Source organism: Mustela erminea, chromosome 17, assembly GCF_009829155.1.
Source record: "Mustela erminea isolate mMusErm1 chromosome 17, mMusErm1.Pri, whole genome shotgun sequence".
Taxonomy (NCBI): domain Eukaryota; kingdom Metazoa; phylum Chordata; class Mammalia; order Carnivora; family Mustelidae; genus Mustela; species Mustela erminea.
In genome coordinates, this window is record NC_045630.1 from 8,744,001 (window position 1) to 8,767,065 (window position 23,065).

General features: G+C 37.4%; 1 protein-coding gene across 4 annotated transcripts in view; it reads right to left on the minus strand.

Annotated features, from left to right (window-relative positions):
• AKT3 (AKT serine/threonine kinase 3) overlaps positions 1–23,065 on the minus strand; it is a 303,335-nt gene that overhangs the window by 75,100 nt on the left and 205,170 nt on the right. For all 4 annotated transcript variants that reach the window (XM_032317285.1, XM_032317283.1, XM_032317284.1 and 1 more), the window contains one exon: positions 21,522–21,590. In XM_032317285.1, the coding sequence (XP_032173176.1) occupies positions 21,522–21,590 (69 nt within the window). The remainder of the gene's footprint in view (positions 1–21,521; positions 21,591–23,065) is intronic.

Below are 23,065 nucleotides of genomic sequence, written 5' to 3' on the forward strand. Positions count from 1 at the left end.
TGACATAAGGATATCCTGTGTAGCAGTATATATGAAAAAAAATGCAAGAACAGTCTTTATACTATACTGAAAAATTAGATTTTCATCTAATATTGTATAAAATAAATCCCTGATGTAGTCATAGTTAAATATAAAATATTAAACTAATTAAAATTTTAACTAGAAAACAAGGCTTAAAAAGTTCATGGGACCAGACTTACCCTCTTGCTCTACACAACTGGGCAAAAACACGTAAAACAACAACAACAAAATGACAACTGGGAAAAGTATCTAACAGAATTCTCTTTAACTACTGGACAATGGGCAGTCCAGGACCAAGATCTTTGTGAAGAGAGAAACTAATGAGTGAGCCCTAAAACCAGCTGCCTTCTGTCCGAGGGCACTTTATGGAACATACCGGCAGGAAAGGACTGATCCCAAGCATAACCCAGGTCTCACTGTCGGAGAGTGAAAAGCAGATTTCGCGGAGGATGAGGTAAATGGCATGTGCAGGACAGGATGAGGCCCAGTGAGAAGGAAGCTACACAAAATCCATAGTCCAGTCTGCTGCGGAGTACAAGCAATGCGCGGGTAAGGTTAAAAAGTCTGCGAGAACAAGCAGAGAACAAATGGAGGTCTTCGTGCTCCGTGATTCCTGGAGCTCACTCAGAGCTGAGACACATCCAATTTCTGACCAGTCATAACCACGTCATCACGGAATAGGCAGGCATTCAGGAGACATTTCAAAAACAGTCAAAGGTAAACCCACAAAAGCTAGCAAATACGGAGAAGACAACAAAATCCAGGCATTCGTGTAATTCTAGTGATCTGGTATCCGTCAACAATTACTAGACACAAGGAGATGTAGGAAATACGACCCATAACCAAGAGAAAAATCAGTCTTTAGACCTTAAGAACAGCAGATGATGGAATTAATAGGACTGACTTTAAAGTGGTTCATGAAAAGAAAGAGAAAGGAAAATATAAGTAGAAATGAATGGGACTTCTAGAGACAAAAAATAATAATAAATGCATAAATCTGTGTGTCTCTATAAATCCCGATATGATGAAAACTCATAAACATGCATGAATAATCGTAACAGAAGGCAGATCACATTCAAACCACAGAAAAACCAGTGACAGAAAACCCTTTAAAAATACTGAGGGTGCAGAAACATTACATACAGAGGAACAAACAGGAGAATAATCCTCGCCTTCTAAGAGACTACAGGGGCAAAAAGGCAATGGAACTATACATCCCAATGGCTAAATGAAAAACAAAAACGTATCTTAAAATTCTGCATCCAGTGGGAAAATCCATCAAAGAGGAAGCACATGTATGTGAGGAAAATGCTGAGGCCAGGAAAGAGACAATGGAAGAGGTCAGATGAAGTGATCGCAGACTCGCACGAGCTCAAAGTACTTTGCCTCCTCAGGTGGCAGGACGGAAAGGCTTCCTAAGAGACGTGGTGGTGGCCAGGAGTGTCTGGGAGGTTACTGCCTCTGTAGCACAAAGGCCAGGGTGGCCAGGCTTGGCTTAAAAGCTAGCCTGGAAAAGATCACTGCTTATGAGTCAGACCAACCTGAGAAGAACAAGGAAATTATAACCCATTACTGGAGAAAAGTCAATGAATAGAAACAGACTCAGAAAGTGACACAGACAACACAATAGAAGAATACCATGATAAAGCAGCTATTAAGATACAGTTTCGAGGTTCAAAAGGTAGAGAGGGAAGCATACAGGGAAATAAATGAGAGGTATAAGAAAAAGTCCCAAATAAAACCCTAAGAGATAAAGTCTGAGATGTCCTAGATGAAAAATGAAAAACTGGATTGAATTATCACCTTGCTAGACCCTGGAGGGGGGGTGGATGATAACAGACTTGAAGACGCAGGAAACAAATCTAAAATTAAAGACAGGAAAACAATAATGGAAACGATGAACAGAACATTAATAAACTGTAGGACAGTATCCTGCAGGCTAAAAGATGCGTAAGTGCACTCTTGGGATAGGACACGAGAAATGAAAGAACAGAAAAAAAATACTTAACCAAAAAGTTTTCAAATTTGATGAAAACTAAAAGCCTACAAATTCACAAAGGCTTAAAAAAACCCAACAGAAAGAAATGTGAAGAAAATCCTACAAGGCACATCATAATTAAATAGCTGAGAGCAAGTGCTGAAAGGAAAGCGTAACAGGACGGGGGAGCTCGGTAAGCACATGGGACAAAGAATGGGAGCAGACGACTTGTCAGAAACTGTGCAAACCAGAGAAAGAGGAGAGGCATCTTTGTAGTAATTAAATATAGAACTGGCAAACGACAATTTTATACACAGCTAAAATAACTTTCCAAAAATGACAGCAAAATAAAGCCTTTCGGGGACATGCAAAAGGTTAGGGAAATCATCAGAAATACTGCACTATAAATGTTCAAGGTAATGCTTCAGGCTGGTGCAAAATGGTACCAGATGAAAAGCTGAGTGTACACAAGGTAAAAAAGAGACTGCAAATCGTAACTTTGTGGGCTAATATATATTGACTTTTCATATGTTTTTAATCTCTTTAAAAGATAGGGCTGGTCTAAAACCAAAAAAACAACGCATTGTGGCATTCATAGTACAAGTAAAAGTAAAAATGTATTAACAACAGCACAAAACCGTGAAGGGGGAAAATGAAGGTGTGCTGGTGGAAGGGTCCTAGGATATGTAAGACAGCATAGCCTACCCTGAATATAAAATGAGACCAGTTAGGAGTGCCAGGGTGGCTCCAATGGGTGAGTGTCTGACTCCTGCTGTCGGCTCAGGTCACAACCTCAGGGTCATGAGATGGAACCCTGCGTCCACCACCACACTCAGCGCGGGGTCTGCTTGAAATTCTCTCTCTCCCTCCTCCCCTTTCCACACTCACGCCACTATCTCCCTGTCTCTAAATAAATAAACCTTTAAAATCTTCCAAAAATGTGGTAAGTTAAATATGAGTTTGTATTTAAAAACCAATTCGTGGCGCTTGGTGGCTCAGTGGGATAAGCCCCTGCCTTCGGCTCAGGTCATGATCCCAGGGTCCTGGATTGAGCCCCACATCAGGCTCTCTTCTCAGTGGGGAGCCTGCTTCCTCCTCTCTCTCTCTGCCTGCCTCTCAGCCTACTTCTGATCTCTGTCTGTCAAATAAATAAATAAAATCTTTAAAAAAATGTAAAAAAAATAAAAGAACCAACTCAAAAAATTCTTCCCCCTAGTTTGATAGTGAATTCTACCAAACTCTTAAAAAAGAGGGAATAACAATTTCATGCTTGCAGAAAACAGGAGGAAATACCTCTTAAACATAAGGCTAGTATTACCTTAATACAAAACTAGACAAGGGCATTACAATGAAATGGTATCGATATTCCCTCATAATCATAGATGTAAGAAGACTTAACAAAACTTGAGCAAATCATATGCAACAAAAGATGATAATACGTCATGACTCGTGATGGTTACTCCCAAGAATGAAACACCGGATTAACATTTGAAACCAACGTAATCTGCCATATTAACAGACTAAAAAAAGGGAAGACCATATGATCACCTCAAATGATGCAAAAGGAACTTTTTTTTTTTTTAAAGATTTTATTTATTTATTTTACAGAGAGAAATCACAAGTAGATGGAGAGGCAGGCAGAGAGAGAGAGAGAGAGGGAAGCAGGCTCCCTGCTGAGCAGAGAGCCCGATGCGGGGCTCGATCCCAGGACCCTGAGATCATGACCTGAGCCGAAGGCAGCGGCTTAACCCACTGAGCCACCCAGGCGCCCCGCAAAAGGAACTTTTAAAACAACTCAGTGGCCATTGATACTAAAATCTCCTAACAAACCAGGAACAAGAGAGAACTTCCTCAAGCTGATAAAAGGCATCTAAAAATGTACTGCTAACATCACATTTAAGAATGATGAACTGAATCTTTTCCCCGAGACTGGGAACAAGAATGCTCACTTCTTTCATTTGGTGTGTGCAGGGGTTCCTAGTCAAGTGAACTATGGCGTAGACAGACAGACAAATACATAAATGCCATACTGACTGGAATAGAAGTTAACTGCCTTTATTCACAGACAGCAAGCCTGTCTACATAGAAATTCCAAAGAAATTTACAAAAAGAAATTATAAAACTTATGAGATTCAAAAGGCCATTGGATACAACGGGAGTACACAAAAAATCAGTAGTTTTATATGCTAGCAACAAACAACTGGCAATGAAAACACAATAGAAACATGTAAGGAGAAACTGAAAAAAGTTATGCAAGACCTATATATGAAAAATCACAAAACTTTTTTTTTTAAGATTTTATTTATTTATTTGACAGACAGAGATCACAAGTAGGCAGAGAGGCAGGCAGAGAGAGATGGGGAAGCAGGCTCCCCGCTGAGCAGAGAGCCCAAAGTGGGGCTCGATCCCAGGATCCTGAGATCATGACCTGAGCGGAAGGCAGAGGCTTAACCCACTGAGCCACCCAGGGGCCCCTCACAAAACCTTTTACTAGAACTTAGAGAAGACATAAGTAAACAGATACACTGAGTGCAGGGATCAGAACACTAATATTACTGACAGGTCCGTTCTCCTCAAACTAATCTATAAGCTCAAAACAATCCCATCACAGTCCCAGCAGACTTTTCAGAAAAGATTAAGAAGAGATTAAGAAGCTGATACTAAACTGATATGGAAATGCATAGGATCTTGGAGGGCCACAACAATTCTGAGAGACAATAGTGCACTTCCTGATGATAAGATATACTTTAAAGCTGTAATAATCAAGTCAGTATGGTACTGGTGTAAGGAGAGACACATCAATTGATGGAATGTAACAGGGAGTCCAGAAACAAATATATGGCATTGATTTTTGACAAAGGTATCAAAGTCAGAGTACAGCCTCTCCAACAAAAGATGCGGAGAAACAGGATATTCATAAGGGGAAAAAATGAACCTCAATCCTTATCTTACTGTATACATAAAAATCAAATTAAAATGGGTCATAGACCTAAATGTTGTACAACTATAGAAATTTCTAAAAGAAAATATTTGTAACTTAGGGTAGATAAAGACTTCTTAGGTAGTAGATCAAAAATATAAAAGCCAGAAAACAGAAGAATTGATAAACTAGGGCTTTAAAATTAAAAACTACTGTTGTCAAAAAATATCAAGAAAACAGACAGGGTACAGTAAAGGAGAAATTATTTGTGATATATTTGGCAAACTACTTATAACTCTTAGAATACAATAAGAAAACAAACCAATTAATAAATAGGCAAAATATTGGGACAGGTCACAAAAACTGTATTTGAACAGCCAAGAAGTGTGTGAAAAGATATTTAGTATCATTAATCATCAGAAATGGAACTTAAAACTATACTACTACATTTCTGTATATGAACTAGAATAACTAAATTAAAAAGACTGACTCCTGGGGCGCCTGGGTGGCTCAGTGGGTTAAAGCCTCTGCCTTCGGCTCAGGTCATGATCCCAGGGTCCTGGAATCGAGCCCCGCATCGGGCTCTCTGCTCCTCGGAGAGCCTGCTTCCTCCTGTCTCTCTGCCTGTCTCTCTGCCTGTCTTTCTGCCTACTTGTCATCTCTGTCTATCAAATAAATAAATAAAATCTTTAAAAAAAAAAAAAAAAAAAAAAGACTGACTCCACCAAGTGTTGGTGAGAATGTGGAACCAACAGAATTCCTACGACATCAATACTGGAAAAGTCAAATGATACCACTATTTTAGAAAACAGTGCTGGAATTTTTTAAAAACATAAACACATGCTTATTAGAAACTCAGCAATGATACTGCCCAGTATATAACCAAGAGAAAAGAAAACTGGCTCATGAATGTGCATATCCCCTTCATTATTAGGCAGTAACTGGAATTAATCCAAATGTACACGAAGAGCAGGGTAGATTAACAGGCCTTCCTATGGCCATACGTGCCTCACCTACTCAAAAATGCAACAAAAATACTGGGCTGAGAAAAAGACACAGAACAACATATATTGTATGATTCCATTTCAAAGAAATTTCAGAAATGGTAAATCAAATCTTTAAGTCAGAAGGCAGGTCAGTGGTTGCCTTGGGCCAGATGTGGGTTGGGGGACTGGGTGTCAGATGACATGGCAGAACTTTTTGTGGTTATGGAAATGGTCCACATCTTTATTATAATGGGAACTCCATGCACATATACGTTTGTCAAAATTCACGTATATTTCATAATTTTTAAAAATTATGAATTTTTAGATTTTTAAAAATTCACCTCTATTTATAAAGTGGGCACATTTTATTGTATGTAGATTATACCTAAGCAAAGTTGATTAAGTAATGGAAACAATCTAAATGTTCAAAAATTTGGTCAGGATTTAATAAATTAGCATGCATCTACATAATTAATTACCAGACAATGAGTATTTTATAACACTGAATAAAATGGAAACTGTGTACAGTATACAAACAGGAAAATATATTAATGTGGTAATAGCAATTATTGCTAGATGGTGAGATTTAGAGTGGTTTTCATCTTCTGTTTTATACCTTGAAAATTACTTGTAATTATTTGTTTAATATTAATTCCCCAAAACACTAAGATTTCCTTAAATACAGAGACCATCTGTCTTATTCACATTTAGACCAAGTACGCAGTACAGTAACGAGCCTGTAGCAACAAGCAGTCAATAAATTTTTCAACTGAATTGAAATAACTTTTTGGCTTTTTGATGTTTTGCAATGCATGTGCAGTTGTTACATTTATAATAGGAGAAAACCTTACAAAGCTGTCACATACATGTACTGTTAACCCTTGTGACAAATTTAATGCTCTATTAATTTGGTTTTCTTGGCAGAGGCACAAGGAAAAGAGAAAGACTACACAAGTACCTAGAGCTTGGCATCCTCACCACCAGACCTCGTATTCCGTGTTATGTGCTTTCTAAGTATGTCAAGAATGAAGGGAAATTCAAAAATATTTCTCAAGTAATTATTTATAGGGAAAATAAGGCTTATAGTTTTGAAGATAAAGTATTTTCATTAGAAGCAAAATAAAATCATATAAAATACCTGAATATTATTTTGTTCAAAAACAGTAATGAGTTATTTGCTACTCAAGCAAAAAGCATGTTTAGAAATTTAAGTTCCTTTAAGGAAAGACTCCATGTTTTTTGGTTGGTTGTACTTAGTCCTACTGTAGGAAGACACTAATGTGAATAGATTATCTTAACCTACTAAATAAACAAGTCTGTATTTCATCACGAAACCCATGTTTATTTTGAATACAGACTGATCTATTTTGAAAAAGTTATATTCTTTATTTTAACCGAAGAGTAAATGACATACAAAGTCCTACTAGTTTCAGGAGTACGTCATAGTGATAGTGACTCGATATTTTTATATATAGTAAAATGATCCTCACAATAATTCTAGCTATGATCTGGTCACCACATGCCATATATGCCTTTGTTCTACATCACATCCCCATGATTTATCTGTTTTATAACAAAGTTTGTATCTTAGTCCTCTTCATCTATTTTTCCTGCCCTCCTCCCTCTGGTAACCAACAGTTTATTTCCTGTATTTATAAATCTGTTTCTGCTCTGTTTGTTCACTTGCTTTGTTTTTTAGATTCCACATCGAAGTAGAATCTATAGCTTATCTATCTTTATCTGCCTGAATCATTTCATTTAGCACAGTGCCCTCCTGGTCCAACCATGTTGTTGTGAATGGCAAGAGTTTGTTCTTTTTTATGGCTGAGTACTATTCCATTGTATATGCAAGTGTTTGTGTAGATATGCACATATATACAAAGTTATAAAAGTAAAAGTAACATATATCCTAAATGATATAAATGTAATATAATATATAATATTAAACATTATATATATAATATATAATATATATCACATCTTCTTTACCCATTCATCTATCAATAGACACTTAAATATCCTGGTTATTATAAACAATGCTGCAATGAAAGGAGAGATGTGTTTCTCTTTTCAAATTAGTGTTTTCATTCTCTGAGTAAATATCCAGAAGTGGAATTTGCTAGATCATTTGATAGTTCTATTTTTATTTTTTGAGAAACTTCCATACTGTTCCCCATGGTGGCTGCACCAGTTTGAATTCCCAACAATACTGTACAAGGGTTCCCTTCTCTCTACATTGTCGCCAACACTTATGATTTTTTTGTGTTTTTGTTAACAGCCAATCCAATGGGTGTGAAGTGATATCCCATAGTCACTGTGAGTTGCATTTTCTGATGATGAGTCATGTTGAGCATTTTTTCATGTGTCTGATGGCCACTTGCATGTCTTCTTTGGAAAAATATCTATTCAAGTCCTCTGCCCATTTTTTAATGGAGTTGGGTATTTTTATATTAAATTGTATAAGTTTTTAATATATTTTGGATATTAATGCCTGATCGTATGTATTATTTACAAATATCTTCTTCCATTCAGTAAGGTGCCTTTTCATTTAATTGATGGCTTTCTTCACTGTGCAAAAGTTTAGTATTTAATGCAAGTAACTTTTCAAAAAACAAAAAAATCTGGAAATAAAAAATTTCCTAAGAATTTCACTGCAATCTAAGATTTTAAACTCATTTTTCTTCTTGTATATACCACTTGTACAACTTTCAGTCATTCCTTGGTAATGGTAGAAAACAAAAATGGTTAACTAGAGAGTAACAAAATATACTCAATGATGACATTTATTATCACAACATCTACTGAGCTTAAAACTTGAATATTCTGAAGACAACTAATTAGTTAAAGCAAGACATGTCTGCACCATGGGTGGATCAACACATCCCCTGGGTTTGTAAAAAGACTTAAGATTAAAAGAATGGCTCTGGCTCATCCACAGAGAAACAAATCAATGATAGTGTCTTAGTCTGTTCAGGCTGCTCTATAACAAACACCCAAGATTGGGGGTGGCTTTTACACAATAGAACTTTACTCCTCACAGTTCTGGGAAGTCCAAGATCAAGGCACTGGCAGACTGGGTGTCAGGTGAGAGCTTCCCTCCTAGATCACCAATGGCTGTCTTTTTGCTGTATCTCCATGTGGTGGAAGGGCGAGTAAACTCTTTGGGGTCACTCTTTTAAGGGGACTGATCCCTCCCACAAGGGCTCCATCCTCATGACTCATCACCTCCCAAAGACCCTGCCCTCCTGGTACCATCACACTGGGGGTCAGGCTTCAACACTGGAGTCTTCTGGTGAGGGGGGCACAAATACTCAGTCCATAGCAAATACTACCCAACTGGAACAGTATTAAATACATCATGAAATAAACACTTGAATACTTAATTTTATAGGCTCGAATGAAAGTATTCTTACATTTAACAGGCAAGTCTTCACTGAATTATCTCCCAGATAATGTTTATCCTTTTTACAAGCTAAGCTCACAGTTTGCATTTATTTCACACCAGAAAATTAATGCGAAGTAATCAATGTTTGCACTTAATTTTTAAGTAAGGTTCTTTCGAAAATGATTATGATACAGATGTAAGTACAAAAATGCCTTATTTAACAATATAGTTCAATATATATTTCCTGAACTACAAATTAATCCTTTAGAATACCACAGAAGAACTGACAGAGATATAAGGTCAGAGTTGCTGGAAGCTGAAACTATGTTAGCTATAAATTATCAGCTAAATGCCTCAAGCCCTATTCGTCTGCTTCTTGGCCCCTTCCTACAAGTCTGAAAATGTAAAAAAAATTCTAGATCACCAACTAGGTGACCGGTATTTCTGTGAAAGCATAGCCTGTACACAGGCAATTTTTTAAAAAAGTAATGCAAGTTAAAATTTTCTGGGATTAAAAGTCTGGAAATACTTAAGGATGTGAAAAGACAAAAAATACCTTCCTTTAATCATTTTAAATTTCCAATCCATTATTATAATTAAAATAATTCATTTGGAAAATAAAACATACTTTTAAAAAGGTAAAATTTCTCAAGGTAATTCTTTTAAAATATTTACATTTATTAGGATATATGTGATATATTTGGGCTATATTCAATACCAATACAAGAAAAATAATACACACTGTCATTCTGGAGCATTAAGAACAGTACATTCTAACAACAATCCTAAAAGCTACATAATGTTATCTCCATATTACAGTTGACTAAATATAATAAGCGATTAAACATAAGTGATTATTCCCATTACTATCAGAATAGGCACTATTGTTTTAGATTTATTTATTTATTTATTTGAAAGAAAGAGAGAGAGAGAGAGAGAGAGTCTGGGGGAGGATGGGTAGAGGGAGAGAACCCTAAACAGATGCCCCGCTGAACGGAGAGTCCCAATGGGGCTCCACCCCAGGACCCTGAGATCATGACCTCAGTGGAAACCAAAAGTCAATGCTTAACTGACTGAGCCCCCCAGGAGCCCCACAACAGGCACCATTTTTTTGTACTGCTACTTGCTGGGCACTGTACCAAGTGACTTACGGGCATAACCTGCAAAACATCCTTATAAAATAGAGTTACTATCTGCATCACAGAAACGAGAAAACTAAGGCTTGGAGGTGTTAAAAATTTGCCCACCATCACATAGCTATTCAGTGGTAAAGCTGAGACTCAAACAGAGGTTGTCTGTCTCTAAGGCATATCATCTATTTATCATACTAAAACTACAATTTCTATTAATTTGAGATGATAAATGTATAAATTATTCCATTAAGAAGAACTGAACATAAGAAATAATAAAAATAAACAAACAAATAAATAAATAAATAGAAGAAATGGCTCTAATTCTGCTTAATAGCATAATATGAACTGCGTAAGAGAAAGAACTTATTAGCGTAGACGAAAATAGGAATGCAGCCCATCTCTGGAGAAGATCAGTGCACCGAGAGCTGGGAGCTACAAATGGTTTCTCTCCAGGGCCTCTGAGCCTCTAGCTGCTTCCCCATACTTTTTGCTACCAAGTCTCAGACTAAGCACTACGTCCTCAAACAGGTAACTCAATTTAGCGTAAGTAGGTTCTCCATTTTTTTCTCTCTCATACTATTCTGTTCACGATTATGATATTTATTGGGTTTATTTTCTAATATGACTGTTTATTCACCCCAGTGAACCCTAAGACTAGAACCCAATAAGCACTGAGTAGACATTTCTGAATGATAAACAAAACTTATTTGGAAAACACACATCTTTAAATAGTCCATTGGTCAAAAAAACAGGAATGAGAAATCAGTAAATTTGGGAAAAGAATAGATACAACAGATATAAAAAAAAAAAGCAAAAACATACATAACATTAAAATATGCTATATTCATATGTAAATACAACAAAAAATTGGTTCCTATAGGGAAGTTTATACATTAAATAATTGTATTAGAAAAGAAAAAGAGGTTTAAGTAAATGCTTCGAGTTTCCAGATTATGAAGCAAGGGTAAGAAAAGCAAATTAAATCCAAAGAAAGGAAATAATAAAGGTAAGAGTAAAAACCAATGAAATAGGCAACTCCAAAATACAATAGAACCTAACACTGAGAATATCCATAAAAACTATTAACCTTTAGGAAGAATGATCAGAAATAAAGAGAATACACAAATTGCAATAGTAAAAGAGAGATGTTAACCACTGCTCCCTACAGACACTAATGCAATAACAAGAGATTATTAACAATATTAAGCAAATACACTGAAAATTTTAGATGAAATGAACAAATTCTTGGAAACACATAAACTACCAAAGCTTACTCAAGGGAAAAAAAAAAAAGGCATGGGTGTGTATATATATATATATTTTTTTCTTTAATTAATTAATTAATTAATTTTTTCCCAGTTCATTGTAAAAACCTTCCTACAAAGAAAACTCTTGGTCCAAAAATTTCACTGGTGAAACCTACCAGAAAACAGAAGAGGACGCAGTGCTTCCCAACTCATTTCAAGAGGCAAACATTACCCTGAGTTCAAACCCAGAGACATTACTTGGGGTAGGGAAGAGGAGAGACCTAAAGACTATTACAAAGAAACAAATATTTAAAATTCTTAATAAAATTTTAGCAAACTGGATTCAAGAACACATTGAGAGGGTAATATCTCAATAAGTTGATTTAAGAAAGGCAAAATTGGTTTAACATTAAAAAAAATCAAACAACAAAACTCAAGGTATTAGCAGAATAAAGAAGAAACAAAAATGCACGAGATTAGAAAGAAGTAAAATTGTGTCTATCCTCACCAATATGATCATCTATACAGAGACTCTCAAACATTTACAAAAATAATTTTTAACAAGAATGTAAGATTCAAGGGTAATAAGTATTAATTGCATTTCTATATATTATCAACCAACAATTCAAACTGGAAAGACCAAACACTTAGAATAACATCAAAAACAAAATAGTTCAGGATAAATTTAGCAAAAACTGTTCAAGACCTGTACCCTAAAAACTACATAATATTGTTAAAAAATTAAAGAAAATCTAAATAATTAGAAAGATATACCATGCTCATGGATCAGAACACATTACTGTTAATATGTCAATTCTCTCTAAATTGATCAACAGATTTAAGACAAGCCCAGCTGAAATGAAGGTGATCTTTATGTAAAAATCAATAAGCTTATTCTATAATTTATATGGAAATATTAAGGAAATAAGGTTGTGGAAGCAATTTTTTTAAAAGAAGAGCAAAAGTGGAAGACCCAAATGCCCAATTTTAACACTTACTCTAATGTAAATGTTGAAGACAGTGTGGCAGGCATAATAATGGATAGAAGCAGATTAATGCAACAAAAGAGAGGGTTCAGATATCCACCCACATGTATATGGTCAACTGATTTTTGACGGAAGTGTCAGGGTAATTTAGTGGGAAACAGACTGTATTTTCAACAAATATGCTGGAACAACTAGACATCCAAAAGCAATAAAAAAAAAAAAGAGGAAGAAGAATTTTGACTCATATAGCACCATATACAAAGATTAACTTGAAATGGATCATAGACCTAAATGTAAGTGCTGAAACTATTCACCCTTTTAGAAGAAAACATGGGAGAAAAATCTGAAACTTGGGTGAGGAAAAGAGGTTTTAAATTAAACACAAAACGCGCGCGCACACACACACACACACACACACACACACACACACATAAAACTTGATGAAATATTTCATCTACTTTAAAAGAGTTGTCCTTCAAAGGACACTTTTAAGAAAACCTAACAAAAGAAGATATCCAAACAGCAAATCAACACAGAAAGATGCTTAATATAATTAGTTGTTCAGGAAGTTCAAATTAAAACTACAAGGTAACACTACATGCCCACCAAAATGGGTAAAGCATAAAGACTAACCATGACAAGCATGGTGATGATGGTAAATAACATCCTAGAAATGCAAAATGTAATTTAGCAGTTTCTAAGGAAGCTGAACATACCAAATGACCCAGAAATCACATTCCTAGATATCTACCCAAGATAACTAAAAACGTATGTCCATTCAAAGTTTTGTACTGGAATATTCACAAGTTTTTTTCATAATAGCCCAAACTGCAAAGAACCCAAATGCCTATCTCCTAGTGACTGTATAAGCCTATTATGATACCACCACGTAATGGAGCAAGTCCATAAAAAGAAACAAGCTACTGATAGATGCAACAATTTTGATGAGTTTTTAAAGTAATACGCTAAGTGAAAGATGCAGGACACAAATGGCTAGATACTGTTTGGAGATTATACTTGGGGGGATTATACTTTTTAATAGTTAGGTATCGTGTTGCAATGCCTCGTGCTTTTTTCAAGGTCTCCAACTGCACATATATTGTGTCTTTGGTTTTCAGTCTTCTGATATGCTCACTCTGAGTAATCCAACCTTTGTCTGAGAAGTTAAATAACCCAAAAAATGTGGTGCTGTGCCATAACCACACAGAGAAGAAGAATCATGGGAAGAGGCAAAGCCTGGCCAGCTCCTACATTTCCTCATCTGAGATTCTAGATATGAAAATAAGCCTCTTAGATATTAAAGCTAGTCAAGGCTTTGAATTATTACCTTAGATGCATGATATACTGGCTTAATAATTTATCTCAAAAACTAGCCTTGAACTATTATGAAAGTACACTAAAATGCAGTATATACTAAAGTATATACTAAAAATATTCCCAAACGTATTTTGCCTTCAACTTTATGTGCTTAAGTGCATCTTTCTTGGCTTGGGAATTTTTGAAAAAGCTTTGGATGAAAGCAATAGAATTCTGATCTAACCTACATAGTATATTAATAACTAAAATAGTTAGCAAAGAAATTAACTTGTCAGACTCCTGACAATAAAGATATTTATAGGCATATAAATTTAGTAAAATTCTCAAAATTATCACTATGAATATAAAATGATACTTTTAATTTAAAAATCACCCAAATCACACCTCCATAAATTAGTAAGTAGAAGTAGAGTGCTGACTGCTGGGACTTCTGCCTCATGTGAATTTAAAATGAGATGATTCTGGTTCACTGAAGACAAAAATGCCAGCCAAATAATGAAAATCTGAAATAAGTATGAGAGGATCTTAAGACTGGCATGCAACTGAAAGTCATATCCAAAAAATAGAGTGAATTTTATCAAAGTAATTATATAGTATACAATGAGCTAAGTATGGACAAGAATAGTGAATAAATGAAAGTGTTAGTTTCACCTATATCCACACAAAGAGAGGAATGTGAAGAATTTATCAGATGAATAAACATTTCTACCCAGTGATTTTCCTTTATCCCCTGATGGATACCTTAACTTTCAATTTCAGCCTGAAGAGATGTTTTGAGAGTTCCAGAAAGAAATATGGCTGAGTAAGATTTGGGGGAAGAATCCTAAGTAGAGGCATTCTAGTTTTATTTTTTTTATTATATTTTAAGAATTTTATTTTTAAGTAATTTCTACCTCCAATGTGGGGCTTGAACTCGCAACCCCAAGATAAGAGTTGCATGCTCCCCCAATTGCGCCAGCCGGGCATCCCGCGAGTAGAGGCATTCTAAACCAACCGTCACCATCTTAGTTTTCACTTTACTTTTCTATTTTCCTCAGAATATTTTTCTCCTTCTTATGAAAACTTGGTAATACCGAAGCCACAAAAAGAGACTTGATTTGGATATGTTAGCTGCAGTGTCCCTGGGCACATTACTAGAGTGCTTTCATAATTTGTTCTCCAGATGCCTAAAGACTATTTACCCAAGGTTGCCCTGAATTCACTTTCACAGCCTTGAGCTCCAAACGCACTCCTGTAAATTCCAATCTATCACCAACGTTCATGCCTTGCATCAACCCAAGAAAAAGGAAGAACTCATGCATCTGCTTGGGAACTAGTCTTTGTCAAATCCAGTGCACATTTTCCAGTTGTTATCTTGCAGGATTCACTACACTCTGTTCCACTTAATACACTGTGCTTGGCTTCGCAGGCTTCTCCTGCCTGCCTCTCCTGCCCAGGACGCTCCTGAGGCTTCTCTCATCACCAACATGTCTAATGTTGGTCTCTCCAGGCACCATTCTTGGCCACTAATGTTCCAACTCTACATATTTTTCTCACCCTGGACACTTCTTCCCTTCTTTGGTTTTAGCACTGGTGATGAGGCCTGTTTGTGTCTCTGACCTAACTCTCCCTCCCTGTAAGTCCCACTAGGTACCTCAAATGTAAGATGATCGCCACAACTCATTCCTCATCCTGTTTCCTGATCTTTTGAACAGCCCGGTGTCCGTGCAATTCCCCCTCAAGCAGCAAACAGGAAACCGTGTGATGTTTTTCTCTTTCCATTAGTCATTAAATCCTGGAAATACTAGGGGCACCTGGATGGCTCAGTTGATTTAAGCATCTGACTCTTGGTTTTAGCTCGTCATGACCTCACGGGCTATGAAATCAAGCCCCATGGCAGGCTCTGCACTCAGCACGGAGTCTGCTTTCCCTCTTCCTGTGACCCTCCCCCTGCACCTGCTGTCTTTTCTCATGAAAATAAATACATAAACCTTTAAAAATCAATCAATCAATCAATCAATCAATCCTGGTACCTAAACATGATTAGAATTTTATTCCTTCTAATATTGCCTCAATTAATGACCCTATCAATTTATGACTAAATTAGTAAAAACCTAAATGCAGTGTCCTCTCAAAGAGTTCCCGTTTCCAGTTCTGTGTTCTTCAATCCAAGCTTCATACTGCTACAAAGTGTTCCTTCTGAAACATTTTCTTACAGAAAGTCTTCCATGATGCTCCACTATCTTCAGGATAAAATCTAAACTGGTTGGGAGAGAAGATCTGTCCTAATATGACGCTACTTGTTCAGACACCCCATACACCGTCTCACATCTGGGCAGGTGGGGGGGAAGGACATATTCCTGTAGGATCGACAGGTTATATTTCCTCCGTATGACTGTTCGCCTTCTCGTTCTTAGAGATCAAAGGTATAGTGAAAGTCCTAGCTTAGAAACAAAGTGAGGAAGAGTCTCATTTCCTACCCTGGCATTCTGCCCCCTTCTCTCCTCTCCTCCTTCTGGATTGATTCAAGGGCCCATTCTCTGTATCCCACGGCAACCAGCGTTATCCTAGCGATAATGACACTAGAAAGTAGATGCATATTCTCGTGTCTAGAACCCAACCACATAGTCATCTTTTAAAAGAAAGCACCATGTTTTCCTTATTTCTCTATCTGCTGAGGCCCACTCCCCAGCAGCGGCTCACTCAATATTTCATAGGCAAACGGACTATAATGGAATAGGTTCTAAAGTGCATACTTAAGTTCTCAGGTATAATCAAAATCGTTGCTGAGAACTCTTGAGGAAGGTACTACACTGCAGACCTAACACACTGTCTCAATATGGTCAAGCCCAGCAGTTCTGCCTCCAGCACTGAAACCCTGCGGTTTCTTCAGACGAACGCCTGTGGTTACAACGCACTTACTGACACCGATTTAGGGAAACCATGTGTTTTTAAGCATCGGAGCTTATATCTCATGAAACTCTGGATGCCAAGTAGAAACTGACATGGCGTAAAAGAGTAGCAAATTGATTTCTTATCTTACGATGACTCTGTGAACACACTGATCAACAAAAATGGCAGAGTCGCCATATCCTTCCTATCTCTCTACCTCTATGTGGTCTCTTGCTGACCCCATTTTTTAAAAGATTTAATTTATTTATTTGACACAGAGGAAGACAGCAAGAGAGGGAACACAAGGAGAAGGAGTGGGAGAGGGAGGAACAGGCCTCCCTCTGAGCCGGGAGCCTGACAAGGGACTTCATCCCAGGACCCTGGGATCATGACCCGAGATGAAGGCAGGCGCTTAACGACTGAGCCACCCAGGTGCCCCTTGCTGACCCCATTTCTTGAATTCAAGTAAGCTAACAGCAATTATGATGGGATCCCCACTGTACCGACATGCCTATAAGCAGGCACTGTTGATTTCCTACACCAATAGCCTCTCAAATCCACTTCCATCAAGATGTATTTAGTGCTTTAAACAATACCAACAAACACAGGGATGGTAACAGGCCTGGCTGCGAGCATGCTAAATTCCCGTGCAATCAGGCTGAAAGAAATCCATATATTCACAAAAAAATGTGAATGTCAGAAAAAAAAAAATGTCTCAACTGTTGTATTTCTATTTCATGATAAAATATCCCAAAACACAGGTGAAAAGGATGCTGTTGCTAATTAGAAATCAAGACAACAAGTATGATTTAAGGAAAAACTGGGCTAGATATAATTACTTCAAGAGGTCCATGAAAGAAGCCCACCTCAGGGCACAGGTTGGGTATAAAGAGACTTGAAGATGCTGCCCTTTGCGTGAGCTCTGTTCACCAGAGCTCCCTTCCTTTCTTTCTTTTAAAAACATTTTACTTATTTATTTGAGAGCGAGAGAGAGGAGCAGAGGAGGAGGGTAAGGAGAGCCCACGGAACGCTGAGCCTGACACGGGGCTCGATCCCACAACCCTGAGCTCGTCACCTGAGCCAAAACCAAGAGTGGGAGGCTTAACTGACTGAGCCACCCAGGTGCCCACAGAGCTTCCTATCCAACAGACCCGTCTCTTAGATGCCACCCAGAGGTTCCCCACAGGGTAACCGGCCCCCCCCCCCCGCCCCGTGCCTCGGTGAATGCTGGCGTGGACTGCCTGGGTGAGTTTATAGCTTCCCTTACTTTACCTCTATTTCAACCTTATTTCCAAACATAAGTACCATGTTTAGTATTTTTTCTACAGCAATGGAATTTTCTACATTTCTAGTAAGCATCCTTGGGCAGAATAAATGTCACAGTGAACCTAAAGCAAAACCAAAATTAAGTAAGTCACCCTAAAGATACACTGAACATAGATTTCCTTTGCAGAAGTGATAAATTTAAGAATAGAAATAATCACATCACGTTCCAAGAACTAAATAACTATTCGCATTTATAAAGTACATTCAAAAGTACATCTAAATTGTATTTAGAAATGCCTAATAACTTTAAAGAGAGAAAAATTGGGAAATTATATATACAGAACTTTCATTTTTCCTAAAATCTTCTAAATATAATCAAAATTTCCTTTAATATATATATACACAGCAATGCTGTAATTACTATCCACGCACTTGAAAATTACACACCACATACAGAATCGGTTCACCTGCCGCAATCCGTGAAATAATTTGGTCTTTATCTATAACACGTTCTCGAAACAGAAAGTCCGAAAAAAGAGAGAAATAATGTAGGAGTTTCAGTGCTAAAGAAAACCATCTGGCTAGTCTGAAAATCTGCTTTTGTGTGTAAAATTGTTTCAACAATCATCAGTTAATTAATCCCAGAAGTATGCCAGGTTTAGAATGAGAGTGTGGGTGCAGCGGCCCCCAGGAGGCTCCAAAGCTTCCCTCGCACCACAAGAGCCCTCTCCCTCCTGTGACGTCCCATGGTTCTTCGTCTGTAGTTCTGATAAAGCGGTAATTACCACCTCACACCCAGTGTGCGTACTGTACCTTGCCTTCCCCACTTGACTGTAAACTCTTTGAGGGTAAGATCTATGTTGATTCAGAGTTTACGCCTCACCATACCTACCCGGGTGCCTTGCACAAAGCCTCAAAAAATACATAGCTTATAAATACACTCACAGACACTCCCTCCTGAAAAAAAAATTCAAGTCTTTTCCCCCAAAATAAACTATGTAGTACATTACTTTGTTTTTTTTTCCCTATTTCCCAGCAGTTTCCAGTTTAAAAATCCCTGTTAATCCATGCTCCCAGAGAGAATTTATTCGTCCAATTCATTTAACCTATTCATTCAAACCACCCAACAAATACTTGTCGAGCTCCTACTTTGCTAGGTAGTGTGAAAGGTGCTGGGGTTACATCAGCAAAAAAGCCTTAGGGAGCTCAGAGTCTAGTAGGAAAGACCTACAGGTCAATAAGTAATTATAAAACGAGGTGATAATTGTTATAACAAATGTAAAGACATGATACTCGGTAAGAGTAGTTCTCCAATTTAAGAGTGCTTCCAGTTTCTCTTTGTAGTTTCTCATTTTCCTGATCTTAGGATCTCCTTGGTCATCTATCTATCCGACCATCTGTCCCTCAGCCTAATCCTTCCTTCATTTCTTAAAGACATAATATATACCTGTAGTACAAAATACAAAAACTGCTCCAGAATGCATCAGCGAGAAAGAAGTCTTCCTCCCACATTGTCCCCAGTCACTCGTTTATCTTCCCAGCCCAGTGCACAACCACAGAGGCGGTCAGCGCACGCGCAGAGACACGGATCCTGGGCACGTGGTCGTGCCCTCTGTTACCCATGACAAGGGCAGCTTCCGCCTCTCCACCTTGTTTCTTTCACTTCACAGAAATCGTTCTCCATCAGCCCACGTGGGCCGCCTTCATTCTTTTTAATGGATGTCAAGTATTCTGCGGCATGGATCCCACACAGTTTATTTAAGCATCTCCTAAACGAATGCTCATCTGAGGCTCTGCAAATGCTGCCGTGAACGTGTTTATCCGTGTATCACCCCGTGGTGTATCTTTGAATATGTCTGTAGGATGTATTCCTGGAAGTGAAACTGGGCTCGAGAATACGAGCACTTTTTGCTTTGATTGGTGCTAACATAGAGGATTCACTGGTTTAATTTCCCACAAAACAGGAAATACCCACTTTCATAACATAAATTATTAACCTTTATAGAAATGGCTCACAAATCTGTACCCAGAGTTCTGACCCCTTACTTATTTTCTGTGGTATCTCTGTGATATTTCCATGATCTTTCGACATACACATTTCCTTGGATCCTTAGGAAAACCCTTTTTGAAACCAAATTTACAGCCTTACCCTCAACGCATTCTCTGTAAGTTTACTCCGTTAGTTCTCCTTGATTCCAACTCAAAGCCACCTTCGACCCTTCACCCATACCATATTCCCTGGTTGTTAGGGCGGACCGGTCCTGCGCAATTCCACAAAGTTCATTGTCTTTGTACTTTTTCAGACCACCTCGGGGCTATTCTCATCCAGCCACTCGGGTTCTCCTTGCCTTGTGCTCACCTGGTGCTTCTGTTCACGCGATTCCCTCTGCCTAGGGAGTCTCCAGCTGAAATCCCAGGAAGCCCGGAACATCTACCCTTAATGCTGGATCACCCAGAGAGCATTTTCCTTTTTTTTTTTTCATAAAGCATTTTCTAATATGAACGGATAAGCACTTAGGTCTTTCACTGTGTGTTCCTATTTATAAGGTAAATTATAAACGTCTTCATAGAAAGGATGACGTCTTAGCACCTTCTGGCAAGCCCACACTGCCTTGGCATTTCAAATGTGATTACCTAATGAGTGGATGAATGCTTGCAAATGAAGTAATTCCTACAAGTCAGATACTTCTATACAAGAGCATATTCTGTAGAGGATATTTAATCCATTTACTTTGGAAAATATTTTCAGGTCTGTGAAATAAAATCCCCTATTTAATAATTAAATTGATTTCAGAAAACCCACAGTGTAAAATATTTCCAATCAACTATTCCAGTAAATAAAAATTTCCCTCACACGATACAAAACAGGGAGGACAAAGGACAGGGAACAAAGGAATAGGACGTTAACTGCATTTCTCTTCAAAGCTACAAGATCCTTTCAAGTCTCTCAAATGTAGTCAAGGTTATCTAACTACTAGGTAAAAGAAGAGGGAACTCTGCCACGATGTTCCTATAGACTATGGCTCAAGTGAGTTGAAGATCGGCTAAATAATCTTTTACCAGTTTCACAAATACTTGGAAAGAACTTTGCAAAGCATCATAAATCCTATATTTCCAGCTTTCCAAATTAAATCATATGATTTCCATTAAGCATATTTGTGCTAAAACATTTTACATTAAAGAAATACAGAGAGAAAAAGAATAGGATTACACTTTCCAATACGTAAAGGCAGTCATGAAAAATATAAGCGACCATTAGAAATGATTCAGCTCCCATCTCCCCGGGAGCTACACAAAACCTTGCCAGGAAGTAGAAACCTGTTACATTATAACTTATATTTTCAGTAATTAAGAAAACTGACGACAATACTACCATGCGCGTGCAAGTGCTGGGTTTACTTCTTGACTCACCTCTCCTCCATTTACATATTCCATCACAAAACACAAACGGTCTTTTGTCTGGAAGGAATATTTCAAGGACTTGAAATGAAAAAGAAAAAATGTTACATTATAATCCAGTATTCTTATAACAATACCAAAATAGAATACTTAGAAACAGTAAGCTTGAGGGATGGAACGAATTGTTCTTGTCCTGAAGAGTCTACTTACTCCTTAAGAGAGCTGAAGAGTTTTGAAGGACAAAACAAATTTTGTTTAGATCAGCATTGGCTACTGTTAGGGGAAAGGTTAAAATTAAAATTTTAAGTAAAAATGCACTTAGTAATTATGATGAGCACCTCTCGGTCTATTGTGCTGTCTCTCTGAAAGGGTATTAGTCCCTGAAATTCCCAGCTGCATGGCCTTCACGTGGGGAAGTCTTAGGAACACAGCTCGAGCAGTTATGCTCAGGCTTCTCACTTCAACACTGTGTTTTGCATACCCGGTAGGTGCATAACATGCCTGAATTCAACAGAGTTGGCTCATATAATTGTGTAAGTTAACGATATCAGAACTTTGGGGTTAACTTTCTATACTGGACAATATAAACACAGCAGCGTAACAAAATCAGTCTAGGGGTCGGATCATGCCTCTGGAAACATTCCTATTTTATATAATCCTAAATCTTTAAAAGGTTCCCCTTTTGGAAAGTCTACCTGTTACTACTTTTTTTCTCTTTCTTTTCTACCTGTTATTTATTTTTTTTTTAATTTTTTATTTTTTATAAACATATATTTTTATCCCCAGGGGTACAGGTCTGTGAATCACCAGGTTTACACACTTCACAGCACTCACCAAAGCACATACCCTCCCCAATGTCCATAATCCCACCCCCTTCTCCCAACCCCCCTCCCCCCAGCAACCCTCAGTTTGTTTTGTGAGATTAAGAGTCACTTATGGTTTGTCTCCCTCCCGATCCCATCTTGTTATTGTTAATCTTAATACACTTCAATAGAACCAGGAAGAAATTTTGTCTCTACTACAAGTGACCTAAGTATAAGACTACAAAAATCAGTTTCTTTCTAAACAAGTAATATGCATGTAAATCAAGAAAACATATCATGACTTATCCTACCTTTAATTTAATGTATTCAGTATTCCTGGGTCTCTTAAAGTACTCTATACTTAAGGGAAGTCTCAATTTCTATAGAAAATTTTCAGTCAAGATTTTCTGCCTTTCATATCTGGAGACAAGCAAAGCTGCCTGATCATTTAAATATTTATCAGAAGCCAATAAACAAAGGAAACACAAAACCCTCACATTTAATACTAAGAATATCTTGTAAGTCTACCATTTTCTCAGTGGTCTCCACATATTTGCTCTACGGTTTTTTGTTTTTGTTTTTGAAGGCAGTCAAATTCATGAGGGAAAAAATAAGTCTCAAAAAAAGGGTGGATGTTTAAGAGCAGGGAAGACAAAGGCATACATATTGTAAACTTAGACCATACACTGCAATAATGTCAAAGAAATCGGACTTACAGTCATTCCACAAAGAAAATGGTATGCCTAAATAAAT